At 31.2% G+C, this 17469-nt stretch overlaps 3 protein-coding genes across 3 annotated transcripts in view; all 3 read right to left on the reverse strand.

The window, feature by feature from the left end:
• The window catches only part of LOC134685581 (peptidyl-glycine alpha-amidating monooxygenase B-like), a 124985-nt gene that overhangs the window by 17289 nt on the left and 90227 nt on the right, over window positions 1-17469 (reverse strand). The window lies entirely within an intron of this gene.
• On the reverse strand, window positions 4357-8202 carry LOC134683818 (layilin-like). Its single transcript, XM_063543124.1, has 2 exons — window positions 7964-8202; window positions 4357-4632 (listed from the first exon to the last, which is right to left on the reverse strand). Exons 1-2 carry the CDS (start codon window positions 8175-8177, stop codon window positions 4388-4390), a joined length of 459 nt encoding a protein of 152 aa, XP_063399194.1. The 5' UTR covers window positions 8178-8202; the 3' UTR covers window positions 4357-4387.
• On the reverse strand, window positions 11993-16078 carry LOC134683819 (uncharacterized). The gene is made up of 4 exons (XM_063543125.1): window positions 15960-16078; window positions 15048-15448; window positions 13547-13684; window positions 11993-12242 (listed from the first exon to the last, which is right to left on the reverse strand). Exons 2-4 carry the CDS (start codon window positions 15437-15439, stop codon window positions 12053-12055), a joined length of 720 nt encoding a protein of 239 aa, XP_063399195.1. The 5' UTR covers window positions 15440-15448; window positions 15960-16078; the 3' UTR covers window positions 11993-12052.

Consider the following 17469-nt stretch of genomic DNA (forward strand, 5'->3'; position numbering starts at 1 on the left):
GCATGTAATTAAAGTAATAAGAAACCTCAAATTAAAAAAAAACATGCATATGTTTTTTATAACTAAATAGATAGTTTTCATTATACAACTTATGTACATATACTTTTATCTGAAGAAAGTTTTTTAATTTGACCACATTTAAATGAATTTTACCTATTTTTAATTGCTTGCTCCCAGGAAGCAATTCGCTGACATATTTTTCGTATGCATAGTGACCTGAGCGTAACCCTCCTCGTAAAAGTCCGGTGATCGCAATACGCATGAATATGTCATTAGAATAAACAATTATCTGATTGTACATGTTAAACACGTGCTCAATATCCATGCTTTTTTGTTATTTGTTTATTATAAGGTGACAATTGGTAAACTTCGGCTTCAAAACACGGCATTTAATGAGCAGCCATATTTGATAAATCATAACAAACAGAGTGAAAAAAAATTTGACAATTATACGATATGTTTGCGTAAAAAATCATAAAATTGTGGACAGAGGACTAAGTTAATAATTTGTAAATGCATCGGTTCAAGAATTGGATAAACATTATGTTTCACCACTCACTGGTTTCATATGACTTTAAATATTATTTTGTATGAATATTCTTTCAGTTCCCATTTTTTTCTACCTTTTTTAACCATCGTCACTTCTGAAAACAGCAGACAAATTTGTACATAGTTTGAATGCAATTAAATACCCTGCCTCGTCCTCGTCCGGTCTGTTTTTTTTATATGTTTTTTCTGCTTTGAATCGATCTGATGAGTTACGCCCTTTACAACTGATTTTTATAGTTTGTTCTTATGTTGTTCTCTTACACTACGGCCTCTGGTTAGTGGGAGGGTGCGCCAGCAAACAAGTTAAGGGTATATAGTACTAAGTATGTGTTATTTGTTTAAGTCAATTAACAAATCTCATTCTCATTCTCATTCTGCATTATTTGTCTCACATCTTGAAAACAATAAAAGATTTAAAAATCCGTCGCAAAACAATGATCAGTAATACAAGATATATGTTTTGGACAGTAGTGAGAATCCAGGCTAATATGGGATCTTGTTCGCTTTGAAGTAGAATGCCATTATCGTTTGATGAAGATATTCTTAAATATTAAAATGTTTTATGTTTTCTTTGTATTACAATTGGATCAACTTTATCGCTTTTAGATAAAAAAAACCACCAAAAACAACACTAGCAAATTTGTACATATACTCAGTTGTTGCTCTTTGATAAATTGCAGCAGTAAAATTACATATCAAGATAAGATAATTCTAATTTTTTTGAGATCTAAATAATTTTTAAATTGAAAACAAATAGGTGTAGGCTCATGCTTTTGTTTTGTCGCAACGGGTAATGATTTATAAATTGCCTAGAACGACATCCAACTTTTAAGACAAATTAACTACTATTTTATTTTATTTCTTAATCACATATTTAACTTCACCTAGGATTTGTTCGTCGGTCAACTGACAGTTTTGTAAGTTATAAACGTATTACTTAGCTGTATATCAGTACATTTTTGTCTTATCTTTCTTATACCCGAGCGAGCGTTCTTTATTTTAATTTAAAAGGTCTTATCAACTTCTCACTAACACAGCAAGCCACGAGTAACAAAATTATTGATAAGAATTATAACTGCATTCACAGTTATTCCATTTTAGATTACCGGATCCGCTTAATGTATGTTTTTGCAGTCAGAGATAAGTGTTTTTGTATATTTAAAAGCAATACAAACAATCGACAAAATTTGTAAGTACACTAAACAATTTGTACAAATACATGCATGACAAGGTACGATAGATGTATTGTAAAATCAGCAGTCACTCGAGTATAAATCTTGTTTATTGAGATAATTGCATAAGCCAACCATAAAGCTATAAAAGCTATTTGCATAGTTTATTGTCTTTTTTGACAAGATTTACATTTGTCATCTTTCTCATATACGTATACATCAAATATGCGAACATATTTTCATTTAAAGTATATTGCAGTTTAATAGTTCAAATCAAAACATCCGTACCATATGTTAAGTAGAAACCATGATTAAGACAATAAGTCAATGTTTTTTCTTTATTCAGGAATACATATTTTAATTGACAAAACCTCATTATGGAGTACACGATTAGTTAAGAATAAAAAGAGTACACGATTAGTTAAGAATAAAAAGAGTACACGATTAGTTAAGAATAAAAAGAGTACACGATTAGTTAAGAATAAAAAGAGTATACGATTAGTTAAGAATAAAAAGAGTACACGATTAGTTAAGAATAAAAAGAGTACACGATTAGTTAAGAATAAAAAGAGTACACGATTAGTTAAGAATAAAAAAAATCTCTATTAGAAAACACCAGATATCCTAAATCATGACTTTTTATTTTAGTTAAGATTATAAAACATAAAGAGAACAAATAAGCTTGCCATCTTTTAAAGATGGCCTGTAGTAGATGCATATGCACCTTCGTTTAATAAAACGTATGATACAAGTTTTATTTATACATGTGACGTATATCTTTAAAAGCATTCAGCCGATACCATCGAGTGTAAAATTTAAATACAGTCTATTTCATTCAGAAACTCCTGCATGTGGAAGACATATCACCCAGTTGATACGACATTATATAGCTTACATTTCCTCTCATGATTTCATTGATAGAGGGTTGCTGCTTACAAGGAATATATTGAATCAAGAGTTCTAAGTTGTGAAGTTAAATTCATACCTCAGAACATTTACGGACGTCATCAAGAGTTGGTTGACCATTATGGAATATCTGTTGCACAGATGAGAACGGATCTGTTCCATCTGTTACTAATACAATCCCTTCTTCTTTTACTTGAATGTGACTTACCTATCTTAACACCACTAGAGACACCAGGGTTGTACTTCTATTAGCAACACGGTGGGTGCCATACGAGAAAGATCTGCTTGCTTACTTTTCAAAAGCACCTGATATCAACCCAGGTTTAAGGTGAGGTTCAGTCCTTAGTTTTCCATGTTGTGTTTTGTATACTGTTGTTTGTCTTTTAATCGTTTTGGTTTTTTGCGACTTATGAGTTTGAATGTGCCTGTGGTATATTTCGCCAATTTTAAAACGAAATCCAGATTCTCGACGAATAAACATATATATGTTTTCGCTTAATCGATTTATGACTATTGAACAGCTCTATACTACTGTTGACCTTCATTCAGTACAATCACATAAAGTATGAACTGGATCATCTCTTGAGTTTAACACCTTATTTCTGTAAAGTATCGATGATAACGCAAATTCATTTCTTATCATTACTAGTGTTTCTTATTATAATCATAAAGAATAATTCAGTGTTAATTTGGCCCATAAGAGTAAGTAATAACTTCTAGCCAAATTACTGTTTACATTATGTTTGATTTTGTATATGTTATAATAAATAAAACCTTTATAAAGGTAATATCTGCTAGCCTCATTTGCATAAATTCTTTGACTTTTCAGTTGTAAATGCGTTGTCTATATAGTTGTAAATAAAATAGAATTTTATGCGAATGTGATACAGGTGACAGGTTTACCTAGCTATAAAACCATTTTGAATCCACCGTTTTCGACATACGGAAATGCCTGCACCAAGTCAGGTATATGACAGTTGTTTTCCATTCGTTAGATCTGTTTAAGCTTTTGATTTTGCCATTTGATAAGTCTTTCCGTTTGAATTGTCCTTGGAGTTCGTTTTTTTGCTGGTGTCGAAAGAACAACCAGACATATTAATCTTTAGACACCCCTGTGTTATAACAACCAATAAAGTGATAGTTTAAAATTTCAGCTGATTTAATCTGCATCTCTGTAATTTTTTTTTAATAAAACATCAGATTGAATAACATCGACATCCACAAAAAAGATGATTTCTTATGAATAATTGATATACAACTTATTTTGTAATATACATATATGTTTGATTTATTAGTTTAATTTTGATATGACGATGTCCACGCTTATCATTTATTCACTCTTCTGTCTGGTTTTGTTTTAACGCATTCATGTTCTAATCCCAACATAGCATAAGATAAACGTGCGTGACTTCACAAACGTTGTATTTTGAGCAAAGCTGGGATTTAAAATCAATTTGTTGTTGGAGTTCTGCGGTATGCAAATAAATCTTCTTTAAATTATGCGATGTGTATGTTGGAATTGTGAACGTTTTCAATTGTTTAAATCAAAATTGCTGCTTTTCGAATGTGTCTGATATTTCATCTATAGTTTTAAGAATCTAAATAGTTCCTTCATGGTAAATCGATAGATGGAAAAATATTTAAATTGTTTTCCATGTTGAAACAACGGAAGAACATGAAATGAAGGAATTCTGTCTTCATGGAAAATGACAACACAGTGGAACTTGTCTACATATAGTCATATTTGAATACAAAAATCATCAATATTCCAAGATTCTTTTTTCACACAAAAATGCTCCTTTATAGGTTAACCATAGATCATGCCATTTATAGCCATCATATCTTTTCATACCAATGATTTCGTCAACCTGATGTAAAGTCTTTTCAGGCTGAGTTGGGTGCCAATTAAAATAAGACATAATTGACCCATCGTTATAGTACCAATGTAACTCGTCTGTACGATGATATCCTTGGAACAAAATCCATGTTGTAATTTGGAACTGATCTACAAAATTAAAACAACGACAGCAGTAATTTACAAAATGTATTTGTTTCGTGTTTTGTTTTTGATTTATTGTTCCTATTGTATCAAATAATGCATTTATATCAGTAGACACATTCTCTGTCTATGTATCCTGTCTCGCTCCATTTTTCAATTAACTGACCTGTTTCCCTTAAGGTAAATTAACAGCAAATGTATTTTCAACGAAAAACTACAGTCATCTCTTATGATCCATTCTTTTATTGGGTCTTATTGACATAAGTCTATTTATATACATTAAACAGAATATTGACTATTTATTTGTCATTCGGACGTCAAAACTGATTTAACATTTAAGAAGGAAATGTTTAGAATTAAATTAGTTTTTGGTTTGTTTTCTAAACAGTAGAACTAGACAGGAACCCGGTTTAAAATGACATATGTTTGAAAATAATAATGTTATATGTAGCGAAATTGATTCCGTTAATGTTATTTCTGTTTGCTAATTGTTTTTGTTTAATCAGTTTTTACCGGTTGTTGGATTGATGATAGTTGTTACAATAATTAACTCGTTTATTAGAAACAAAATAAAAACAACACACATGTTTTTTAAATACTGGAATTATAATGGTGATGGGGGTTAAACTTAATACAATATTATATTTTAGGATCAATTTTACATTCCTCAGTTGTATTTGCAGTAAATCCAAATGCATACATAGTTATTTAATATTGTGGATACAGATCAAGACAGATCGAACGTAATAGAGAAGAATAAAATATTTCGAATTATTATTCATGAAAAAAAAAATTTATCCGAATAATAATGATCTATTTTTGAATAGATATAGCAAGATGTGGTAAGAGTGCCAATGAGAAAACTCCCCATCCAAGTCACAATATGTAAAAGAAAACCATTATAGGTCAAAGTACGGTATTCAACATGTAGCCTCGGCCTACACTGAACAGCAAGGTATAAAGGACCCCGAAAATGACAAATTCAAACTGGAAAACCAACGGTCTAATCTATATAAAAACGAGAAACAGCGAGAAACACTTATGAACCACATCAACAAACGACAACCACTAAAGAACAAGTTCCTGACTAAGGACAGGTGGGTGCAAACAAATGCAACGGGTTTAAACTTTTTAACAGGCGCCATTCTTTACCCTAACTTGAAATAATAATGTAACATCACAACATAGAAAGACACACTATAAAATATCAATTGAAATGGCTTAACTCAATCAAAAAACAGATTTACAAAAACAAGTAAACATACTCTGAACGAATAAAATTTGATCTATATAAAAAAGAAGATGTGGTATGATTGCCAATGAGACAACTATCCACAAAAGACCAAAATGACACAAACATTAACAATTATAGGTCACTGTACGGTCTTCAACAATGAGCAAAGCCCATACCGCATATAGTCAGCTATAAAAGGCCCCGAAAAGACAATGTAAAACAATTTAAGCGAGAAAACTAACGGCCTTATTTATGTAAAAAAATGAACGAAAAACAAATATGTAACACTTTAACAAACGACAACCACTGAATTACAGGCTCCTGACTTTGGACAGGCACATACATAAATAATGTGGCGGGGTTAAACATGTTAGCGGGATCCCAACCCTTCCCCTAACCTGCGATAGTGGTATAACAGTACAACATAAGAACGAACTATAGAAATCAGTTGAAAAAGGCTTAACTCATCAGATAGACAAAAAATAAAAGTGGACGTGGCCGTGTACTTGTACATCCCGACACAAAAAGACCCAATGAACAGATCTGAGAGTACTCGCAGCTATTTGACAGCTAGTTCAAAGCCATAAACAACTAATAAAAAAATCATGCCTCTAAGACTTAGCAATCAATCCGTACACATCCAATATACAATGGATTTAGTGTAAAGACGTCATACACAGCCAGAGAAAAACATGAACTTGTGCAATGCCAAGTTACAGGTGTCGACAGCTTGTAGATGCATGAAAATGTATATGTATATAACATACTAGTAATATTTAGTTAGCTTTTAATCTTCTTATAACAAAGTCAATATTTATACCAATAAAACAATATTCAATGATCTTATCACAGTGTTGAATAGGTAACTTTTAAGAATAAGTTTATTTAAAGGAGCAACAAGTTTACATGGATCATTTCTAAATTTCAGGGCACGGTTAACAACATTTCCGTAAAAATGAGGATGTGCTATCCCGTTTGAAATAAGTTTTCTACAGGTACAATCAAACTTCAAAACCAAATCTTTATATCTATGGAAAAATTAAGTAAAGGTTTTAAGTAATTTATGGTAACGATATCCCTGGTTTAATAATTTATCAGTAATACATAGGTTACGTTCGTTAAAATCAAAAACGTCACAACAGACATGGGCATAGCGAACAAGTTGTGAAATATAAACACCGTAAGATGGTGCCAAAGGAACATCACCATTTAAAAATGGAAAATTAACAATAGGGAACGAAAAATCGTCTCTTTTGTCGTAAATTTTAGTGTGTAGTTTCCCGTTTAAAACCGAAATATCTAAATCCAGGAAAGGACAGTTATTACCGAATACATTTGATTTATTAAAAGTAAGTTCCTTGGGGTAAATTTCAGCAGTATATTGAGAAAATTCTTGATAATTTAACGAAAAAATATCATCAAGATAACGGTAAGTGTTGTTGAATTTATCAATTAAATGCAATTTCGACGGGTCTTTACTGAGTTTAGTCATAAACTGTGATTCGTAACAGTACAAAAACAAGTATGCTATTAAAGGGGCACAATTAGTGGCCATGGGGATACCTACAACCTGTCGATAAACTTTGTTGCCGAAACGTACGTTAACATTAACAAGGAGAATATTAACAGCCTCAATCATCTCATCACACCTCCAGTAAGTATATCTAGCATATTTAGCTTTCTCATTAGAGAAGAACAATGCAAATAAAAAATTAATAAAAAAACAACTTGTAATAGATATTATGTAATAAAATATTTGGATTGATACGGATTAAACTATTGGTCTACCTTTATCAAAGCATAAATATGAAACTTATAGAAAAGATACATAACATGAATTTAAAAAAGATAAACTTTTGAGTTTTATAACCAATAACTAGAAAAAGTTTAAGAATTTAGAAACTTCAACACTATAAATGTTGTATTTTCTTTTTATTATGTCGAACTGATAAGAGACAGTGTGATAGATTTTAGGGAAGACGATTCAATTACTTCATGGTCTAGAAGGTGGGAATCGATTTATCACGGTTTGAAAACAAAATATTTTCAAACGGGTGAAAAAAGAAGATATTGAACCAAGTTTTCTTTTTAAAAAATACAAACCAAGAAAATCTGTAATATGTTGTTGTTTCTTCTCTGAATCAATTTTCATAAGTTCACCTCCTTCATTTCCACAGAAAGGACTATAATCAGCATATGATAAGGAAGCGTTTTCCGGTTGGAGCTTGTAGCAACTGTTAAATATTTTGCTATACACATAGCCAGATTCTCTGGAACAGCGTTCTAATAAAGGAAAAACACAATATGTTTTACACATTTACGTGTTTATACTGTCGCCTCAATTTAAACACTAGTTTAACAAAAATAAAAAAATAAAAAAATTCAGGTTACTGCAAATTCAGAAATAATGCGTGCATTTATGATTGTGAATCATTGATTACTGGTAAATATGCGCAGTCTAAATAATGCGATTGCAAACATTTTTTGAAGGAAAATTACTACTGAAATTTGAATGTCTCATTGTTTGCATCATTATAAACTTGCAATGGATTTTGAACTTACAGTTTTCAAATTTATTCAGGAAAATACTGCAATGAGACGAAAAAATATAATGTTTTGCATAAAAGAGACATGTTTACTAGTAAAATTAATACAATTGTTGTTTGCAAATATTACCCCCCTCAAAAACTTTATTGAAGCCTACTGCTCCATTACTGATAATAGTCAAAGTTAGGACAACAATAAAACCTGCTTGAGATCTGGAGCTGACATGTCAGTAACTGGTAGTAGTCCTGTGTTAATTTATGTATCATTGTAACTTTGCTAAGTTTCTTTTGTTACCTATTCTGACATCGGACTTAGACTTCTTTTTAACTGAGTTTTACTTCTCTTGCCTTTATGCTTTTTAATTGGTGTTTATTTATATGTTTTAGAATTTAGTGTGACGTCCATTTTCACTGAACCAGTACACATTTTTATTTAGGGGCCAGCTGAAGCCGGCCTGCTGGTGCAGGATTTTCTCGCTGTATTGAAGATCCATTGGTGGCTTGCGGATGTTATCTTGATAGATAACTGTATGTCCATACAAATGTACATACATAAAGGATATTTAGTAAGAATCAATGTTACCTTTCTTATTAAAACTCAAAGTATGTCCCTTATCATGACATAGAACAGTTGCAGTTGTTGGGGAAGCCAGGAGCGGTTATTTCTATTTTCCCTTGAAGAAATATTTTACATGCTAGGTTTGAATATAGCTGTCTTGGATGTATGAAAGTTATATATCTATGTTTAAATCATATTTAATCAAATGAATGTTGATTTTATTTAATTGTGCTTATGTAGTAGATGAAATTGTATATTCAAGAATTCAATAATTGATTACTGAACAGAAAATAGTTATAAGTTCGATGAGCTAAAGGTGTGTATAAAAGGTAAATATTTGAAATACAAAATGACTAAATCAAAGTATTGTTACCGGAGTGTCAACTTATCACATTACCTTATTTTACCTTTTGATACAAATGGGATTTAGTTTTGTAATGGTAAATTTGATATACGTTAAGGCCGTATAATGTGAACATGCACGACAGCAACATTTAGTTGAGATATACGGTGGATAAATGGCTATATCACTGCTAATTAATGGGAATTTGTGTTGCTTATATTTATATCGACGTAATTCAGACTCTTAAAGATGATTATATTTTGGGCAATTATACCACATCCACTTATTTCTATATTGCTGAGCGAGTCCAACCACACTTGGTAGTGTTAGTTAGTTCAGCAGTTTTGCATAGAAATTCATCTCTCAGGCAAAGTGTTACAATCGGGAATAGAACACATTCGATAAAAGGACAGATTATGCGACTATTTGAGTATCTGAAGATCAAAGGCTGGGAAATCATAGCACTATCAAGTTAATACATAGACATACTGTATCGGTCAACCAATTTTTGATGGGGTCGATTTCAGTCGTTTTTCCACATTATGATATTCGAACAGCTATAATCAACTAACTATAGGTCATCATACAACCTTCAACAATGAACAAAGCTTATAACGTATAGTCAGTTATATGATTTGTCGGAAAACAATTATATTAAGTCTTCAATATACCACGTTTGAAGCAGACTAACAAAAAGGACTTTATCTGAACAATTATTTCCATTTATGCTTGACCTTCCTTTTTATCGTCTTTTTTGGCAAGTTCTCTTATGTCATTTCCATTGGAATAGTTATATTGTGTTCTTACTTAAATGATTGTATACAATACAGCAGAGTATGTCGACAAAAAACCCTAACACATATTCAGATACTTCCTACTTAAATACCGAATTTAACAAACGTTTCTTACCGTCTAAAATCAAATAATAGTTCCACCCAGCAACACGCTGACCTAATGCTGAAGGTCTCTTTATGTATCCAGTGTTAATGCAAATACACTTTTGAGCAGGTCCATTGTAGAACATAGACATAGACTCATCCATAATAGCACAATGCGATGTGCATGCAGCAAGGCTTCCATGAGCAAATGGATAAAAAGGTTCATCGATGAACCAGTCTTTCAAATGTACTTGATTTTCTCCTTTGAGGACAGCTGTACCCTCCAACCGAGGAAAGAAAATCAAATTGAGGCTAAATAATAGCATTATTGTGCTTTTTTCTAAAATCCCTTTTTTAAAAAGCTGAATCAAGGTAAATGTTATGATTTGTATCAATCGTTTTCCGAATAAACTTTCAGACCACATTCATTTGATACATAAGAAAGCGGTCGTAGTACGCTTCGTGTTTTATTTGAAAATAGTTAATGTGAATTAGACCTAATTCGCTATTAGACACATCCACGCGAAATGTTATTTTCTCGCTGATTGGATATTCATGTCTTTGATATTGTCATTTAGATCCTATTCGTTATTTATAAGAACTTTTATGAAAGATATCATTTACATAAAAATAGACTAACTGAAATGTTAGAAGGATTACAAAGGCTCATTCTGTTATCAAATAATTTTCATGTTAATTTTTTTTGTTTAGAAGAATCATTGATAAAACTAAACTTTTCGGTGGATAGTTGCCCGTTGGCAATCATACAACATTTCCTTATTTACATATTCTATAAAAAATATATTACAAATCAGTCAGTGGCGCGCGGAAGTCCTCAAGAAGACAATATTTTTTCCCGGGTGTTGACAGGATACACATGAGCGTTATTAGTTTAAACTTCAGGATACTTATGCAAGCAAATTTTATAAACAATGATTTTTTACGTTTTTTTTGTATGTTTTTACTTTACATTGGGCTTTATCGCTGATCTTATTTCTGGTGCAAAATTGTGGTTTTACATATTTCACCTTTATCAATGTAAGGATAACTGTTTGAACGATTCCATATATTATGTTTTAGGTTATTTTACATTCATTGTCTAGTTTATGTATATTAATATGGTTGTCTGCGAGAAATGAATCCTTTTTCTAATCATGTAACTAAATTCGAAACCAATATAAACATAGTGAACATATATATTATATTTAACTGTGTAAATTTATCGGAATGTGAATGACAACATACACCTAAAATTCATATCGGCCTACCCCGTTTACACATGACATTTGCGCGGGAATTTCTTCCTTTGACATCGCAATATAATTTAATTTGGATTATTGCAATGTGATATACTTTGCTTCTTCTCCTACAGTACATTATTTGACATCAGGTTTGTACACATTAAAAGTCTCTTGTCTAGTCAGACCTGAAGTACAGCTAGCATATCCCATCATATAATTTCAACCAAAAAATACAACTAATTAACACTACAACTGTTGAATAAACCTCACAGTATATATATATATTAAATGTCATTACAGTCCTTTCAACTAGCACAATCAACAAAACCGGTGTAAATTTTTCAAAGATGATGGACAGTGGCGGATCCAGGTCGAATGCAATAAGTTTGATTGTTTATTTAATTTTTCATACTTTGTTAAAAATAGTATACTATCTAGCCATCATAGCTAAAAAAATTAGAGCAATGCAGAGGTAGGTACACGTGGAAGTTGTATTTTGATTTAGATTCAACCTAAAGGTAGCTATAAATAATTTGGTCTTCTGTACAACGATAAAAATATAACACAAGAGAAACATGTTTTATAAACTGATCTCTTAAGCATAACAATTCTAACTATGGCAACATTATTTTTTGTATTTTTCAGGAATATCTTTAGTGCGATATTTATTGGGATCTCCACCATTTTGTCCATGTCTGTTAGCCTCTTGGTCTTTAGCGGAATCAGCAGCATATTCATCGTATCCTTTGTCACTTACTTTCCCAATTACATTTTTTCTTTTTTGATATGCCGTTTGATAAGCTTCTCTTACATCACTAAAACACAAGAAAAAAATACAGTTTCAAGTTTGATAAAAAAAAAACCAACACTTTCTTACGTCTTTTCTATCCTTATTTTAATAAAGATAGACAACTCATTATAATTTTTTTATAATATGAATAATTATCATAGATGAATAGGATTTACTTGATTTACATTTATATAAAACACTGTTGTTTCTAACTGTATTTTTTTCATGTGTTAGCATATAAACTTAAAATCAATTTTCTAAAAGCATTACAACATCTTTGTTCTTGTTTTCAATGACTGTGAGTAGTCAAAGATCGGAATGTTTTGCCATTTGTGTTTTTGTGTTTTTTGTTTTTTTTCTTAGTACCGGTCTGACGAGTCAAGCTCTTTCCAACGTGTTATTATGGTTTTTATGTTGTGTTGTTACACCACTGACAAGTGAATGTTTCACAAACATGTTAAACCCCTTCAGATTGTTCATGCCCCTGTTAAAAGACAAAAGACAATTATTCAATAACTTGTTGATTGTAAGCTGTCCATTATTTTCTTTAGCTTATTATGGTGGTAAGCATTAATCAGGACATTTGTGTTTCTCTCTTTCTTTAATAGATTGTTTTAGCTTGCTATACGGTAGGGGTTTTGATCATAGTTGAATGTTGTATACATACCAGTTCTTTGGTTTCTGGCTGACGGTTTACTCATCAATATTAAAAATGGTAAAACTTGAAAATATATATTTCTAACTAACAGAGTTATGATCTTTTTCTTATACAGGTGAATATATTAATGTCATTGGTTCATGTCTTTCATATTTATTTTTAATAAATTGTTTTGTAATGCACAAGGCCTTCAGTTTCTCAATTAAATGATCACATATTTTGTCAGGTCAGAGCCTTTTATAGCCTACTACACGTATGGGTTTTTCTCATTATTAAAGTCTGTAGGGTTGCCTTTACTTGCTTGCATCCACTTCAATTGATATTTGGTTGATAGTTACCTCACCGCGTAGGCATGGTTACTTCTCCTTCTTTTCACAATAATGACATTTGTTCTATTTCTAAATCATTTGCACCATTCATATAATTTTCTCTCTGTTTTGCAATAAAAAAAAGTGATATGGCTATGGCAGAAATGATATGGCCCAAGTCAGTTATCCCAAGCAGATCTCATGTCCACTCCGTCGAACAGTTTATTGCAATATTTGACTGGGTGAGATATTAACGGTATATGGGTTTTATCATTGTTCATTTTATTGAACCGAGTGGTCGAAGGATCTATAATAGACTGTTTGTGGATGATCATTTCTCTTATTTCATGAGGATATAGTTACCTGATATGCTTTGCCGCTGCTTTACCACCAGGACCATGTTGTGCTGCCTTGAAGTTGGCTTTTGCATGGAAGTACTTGTCTGCTCCTTTTGCACTTTTGTCATCTTTTACCATTTGTTTAGTGACAGTTTTCATTTCACTGATTATATGTTAAATATATTATACGCCATTTTATACATTATTTAAAGATCTAGGCAAAATATATATTTTGTTGTGTGTGCTCATAGTCGAAGGAATTCAATCTTGAAAATGTTTGATAGATCTCTCTTATAGGTAATGTATATTTAGTCATAATGCACTGACGAAGGACAGTCGCCAATATTAGAAAGTTGAACGTCATGACCTCTTTGCCAGTAGGTTAGGTTCTATAAATTATCATTCAATAATGTCAAGTATTTTTTTTTATACAGTATTACATTTGTACTGATTGTAAACAATACATGTATTTAGATATATACTAGTCAACAAAAGAAACGATACACGACTTTGAAATAAAATTTATCAAAAAATATTAAATATAAAACAAAATGAGATACACTATATTAAAAAGCTTTCATTTGCAATGTATGCACATATGATAATGAAAATCAAAAACCTGTCGAAAAATAATAAATTCTGTGAAAACAATCATAGGGTGCAAATTACTTTTGCGGAAAATTGGATAGAAAATCGACACACAATTTTCTAAGTACTAAATGAATTTTCAAATTTTTTAAAAATTATCCAATATGCTAATCAAGTTATGTTCATGTTGTAACTAATGGGTTGAAATATTGTTTTTTTTTTTAATTTTTGGTAAAAAACAGTGTTTATAGAAATCTCAAAAAATGCAAAAACATTTTTTTTTCTTCATCTGAAATCAATGCCATAGATATGGAAACAACACACTGTAAATTTGGAACCTTTCAGATAAGTTTTAAGATTGTAACAGCTTTTTAAATTCGCTTTACAGATACTGTCTATGGCAAATCAATTGATAATGTATACGATTTCTTTTATGGAGCCGAACTTTGCTTTAGAAATAAACGAAGAAACTGTATGATTTAAAAAAAATAATTAATGGCAAACATTGTCCAGTGGTTGGCATCATTCTTTGGAAGTTCTGTTTTTAAAATTGTCGTTTTATGTCAATTTTGTCAAAAAAGTAAAATTACGCCAAATGGCGTCATGAAAGCCAAAAAAAATTGTTTTTTTTAAAAAGAATTGATATATCCATGGTCATAAAGTATTACTACCTTCAATATTGGTCCTAGAAACAGAAAACTTTATCTTTAATTTGAAAAAAGTCTTGTATCGTTTCTTTTGTTGACTAGTATATATACATTAACAGCAATTTTGACACTAACTATCACCATATAGTTATAAATACGTGTATTCTCGTACGATACTTTTATGATGCTTTTTTTTAATTCCATAAATCAAGATTTTGCATGAAGAATTTGCCTTTAGACATCAAGCAACCAAAAATCGGGTAATTGTTAATTCAGATTGATCAAACTTACTTATATGTGCTGTGCATCTCTTTTGCGCCATTAACGTAACCTTTCACATAATCCTTTGCCTCTTTCGTCTTTGCTTTTACAGTAGCAATGACTCCACCTATTGCCCCTTTCACTTTATCAATAACACTTGATTTTGGCTTTTCTTGTTTCTGAACTGACTTTGTCGCTGACGAAGAACCGGATCTACTGGAACTAGATCTCCTACTACCACCCCACCACCCTCCGCCACTTTTCCGGTTTGTGTTTGAAAAACCAGATCTACTCGATGACCTGGATGATTCGCTACTTCTAGAACTAGAACGAGAACTTCCACCTCCTCCAAACCAGGCATGTGTTTCTCTAGTACAAACAACTAGGAGTACGACGAAAGTCAGTAATAGTGCACATTTCATGATTAAAATCTACAAAGTAAATGATTTTTGATTCAAGTGTTCAATTTGTCAAAATATTATTCAAGTGAGTAATAACTAACACTTATTAATTGAAAAACAAAATAAATGAACATAATTTACATTAATTGAAAGATATGGAATGCCTCGTTGTGTCATAAACTTGTGTTACCTGTTTATATATGTGTATTTGTTTTTGTTCGCTTAAAATCCTTTTTAATTTCATTTCATATATATTTATTGGTTGTTTATTCAGTTTCTGGTACTTATTATGTTTATGACATCTTGAACTTAATTTCTTAAATAAACCCATTACAATGAGCTTCTTATACGATCAGAGCACTAACTGTGCACCAACAAAACAAAATATATGAAACTGAAGATTGAGCAACATCAAAGCAGCACACTTCTACCTAAAACAAACTTTGAAGAAAACTTGTGATCCTTTTAGCTTAAAATATATATACTTAATTTAAAAAAAAGTAGGTCGTTTTACTTTTGAAAGATTAAAAAAAATACTTACTCCTTCAGATATTGTTATAACAATGGTCGAAGTTATAATTGTCCATATTTATAACGACTGAGACCCGTGATATTTTGCGTATCCTGCTTATTTCCCTGTAAAAATATCTGGAACGTGTCATCGATCCTGTATCTGTAGTATAAACGCGCCCTTTTCCTTACGTAATTAAAGATATTGCAAAAAGCATGTTTGACGTAATACACAATATAAATATGTTTTATGTAACTGATATTATCATTTGCATAACAACTATTGTGGTTGTAGAATTTCATCAATATGTATACACATGCTTGCAAAAAAATGAACCCTTAGGCGTTACAAATTGTTTGAAACTTAGAACAAATTTCGCACCCTTTCTATTATTCAAAACAAATTACTTGATGGATATTTACACAAATGAAAGGTGAAGAACAAATATGCTGGATAATATTTGCGATACTACCAGTAATTCGATGGCTTGATCCAGGAAGGCCGTTTAATCTCACGGTTAATAATCCAAAATTCTAAAATACAAGGAAGTATGTAAAGTGTATAAAATGAATCATATCTTGGACGCAATAATTTGGAAAAAAGTTCCATTCTTCCAAATTTCAAAGGAGAAGTGGAAAATATCAGAGTGATATTCAGACTCATTATCTTCGAAGACAAACTAACAACGCCCCAAAACAACCGTAAAATAAACAAGTTAACACAGTACACCGACGACAGATAAGGACTTAGTTACACTAACCAATAACAAAACAGGAGATTTTCATAGGGGATCAGTCTGTGTAAGCAGATTCTGATCTTTACGTGATACTAGTCATTTGAGTCTAAAAAACGTTGATAAGTTATGTCAAGTAACTAGTAGACATCATGTCATAGCGAATTGGTCTCTTATTTACACTATGAAATCACCGAATTTGGTAACAAACAATCTTTAGAATATGTACAGACATGTTTCCAAAAATGGACACATACACGTTAGTATTTCGTCCTCGCTCAATACGTATCAGCTGTTCTGTCCATAAAAAAAGTTAATACCAAAGTTGCTTCGTTGTTTAAATAGTAGTCTTTTGGCTTTTAACTAGCTGTCAGTAACTGCGAGCACTCTCAAATCGTATTTTATAGTAAATTCGACCTGTTGACACTGTCTATAATGTTATTTTGTTATTTTATATCAATATGGATCTTGTCTATATACCAGCTTTGATTATTTGGAATACATGTATCTACTAATTTTAAATTCTTCCTACTTCATTTGTATGAACATCAAGATTATTCTTCTAAAATCTGTACAAGGAAGTTTTAGCTAGTTCTAATTGTATAGTTTTATTGTTGATATTCACCCCAATTTGTATCTAGTTTTAAATTATGTATTTATATGACAGAACTTTTGTGGTGCTGAACACCAATATACAGTACTGAACCATTCCATATTTTATATGTGCCTTATCATGTATCCGTGACGTAGTACACAGAAGACATGATTCCGAAATCTTCACCTAACGACATGTATTGACATTAATGA

This window comes from Mytilus trossulus, chromosome 9, assembly GCF_036588685.1.
Source record: "Mytilus trossulus isolate FHL-02 chromosome 9, PNRI_Mtr1.1.1.hap1, whole genome shotgun sequence".
Taxonomy (NCBI): Eukaryota; Metazoa; Mollusca; class Bivalvia; order Mytilida; family Mytilidae; genus Mytilus; species Mytilus trossulus.

What these genes read in the sequence shown, in the direction of transcription:
- LOC134683818 (XM_063543124.1), bottom strand. Translation starts at nt 8,177, where the DNA reads ATGTGTAAAACATATTGTGTTTTTCCTTTATTAGAACGCTGTTCCAGA. An exon ending in ACATATTACAGATTTTCTTG is followed by an intron (nt 4,633 to 7,963) that starts GTTTGTATTTTT and finishes TTAATTTTGTAG; the next exon opens with ATCAGTTCCAAATTACAACA.
- LOC134683819 (XM_063543125.1), bottom strand. Translation starts at nt 15,439, where the DNA reads ATGAAATGTGCACTATTACTGACTTTCGTCGTACTCCTAGTTGTTTGT. An exon ending in GAGATGCACAGCACATATAA is followed by an intron (nt 13,685 to 15,047) that starts GTAAGTTTGATC and finishes ACATATAATCAG; the next exon opens with TGAAATGAAAACTGTCACTA. An exon ending in GCAGCGGCAAAGCATATCAG is followed by an intron (nt 12,243 to 13,546) that starts GTAACTATATCC and finishes CTTGTGTTTTAG; the next exon opens with TGATGTAAGAGAAGCTTATC.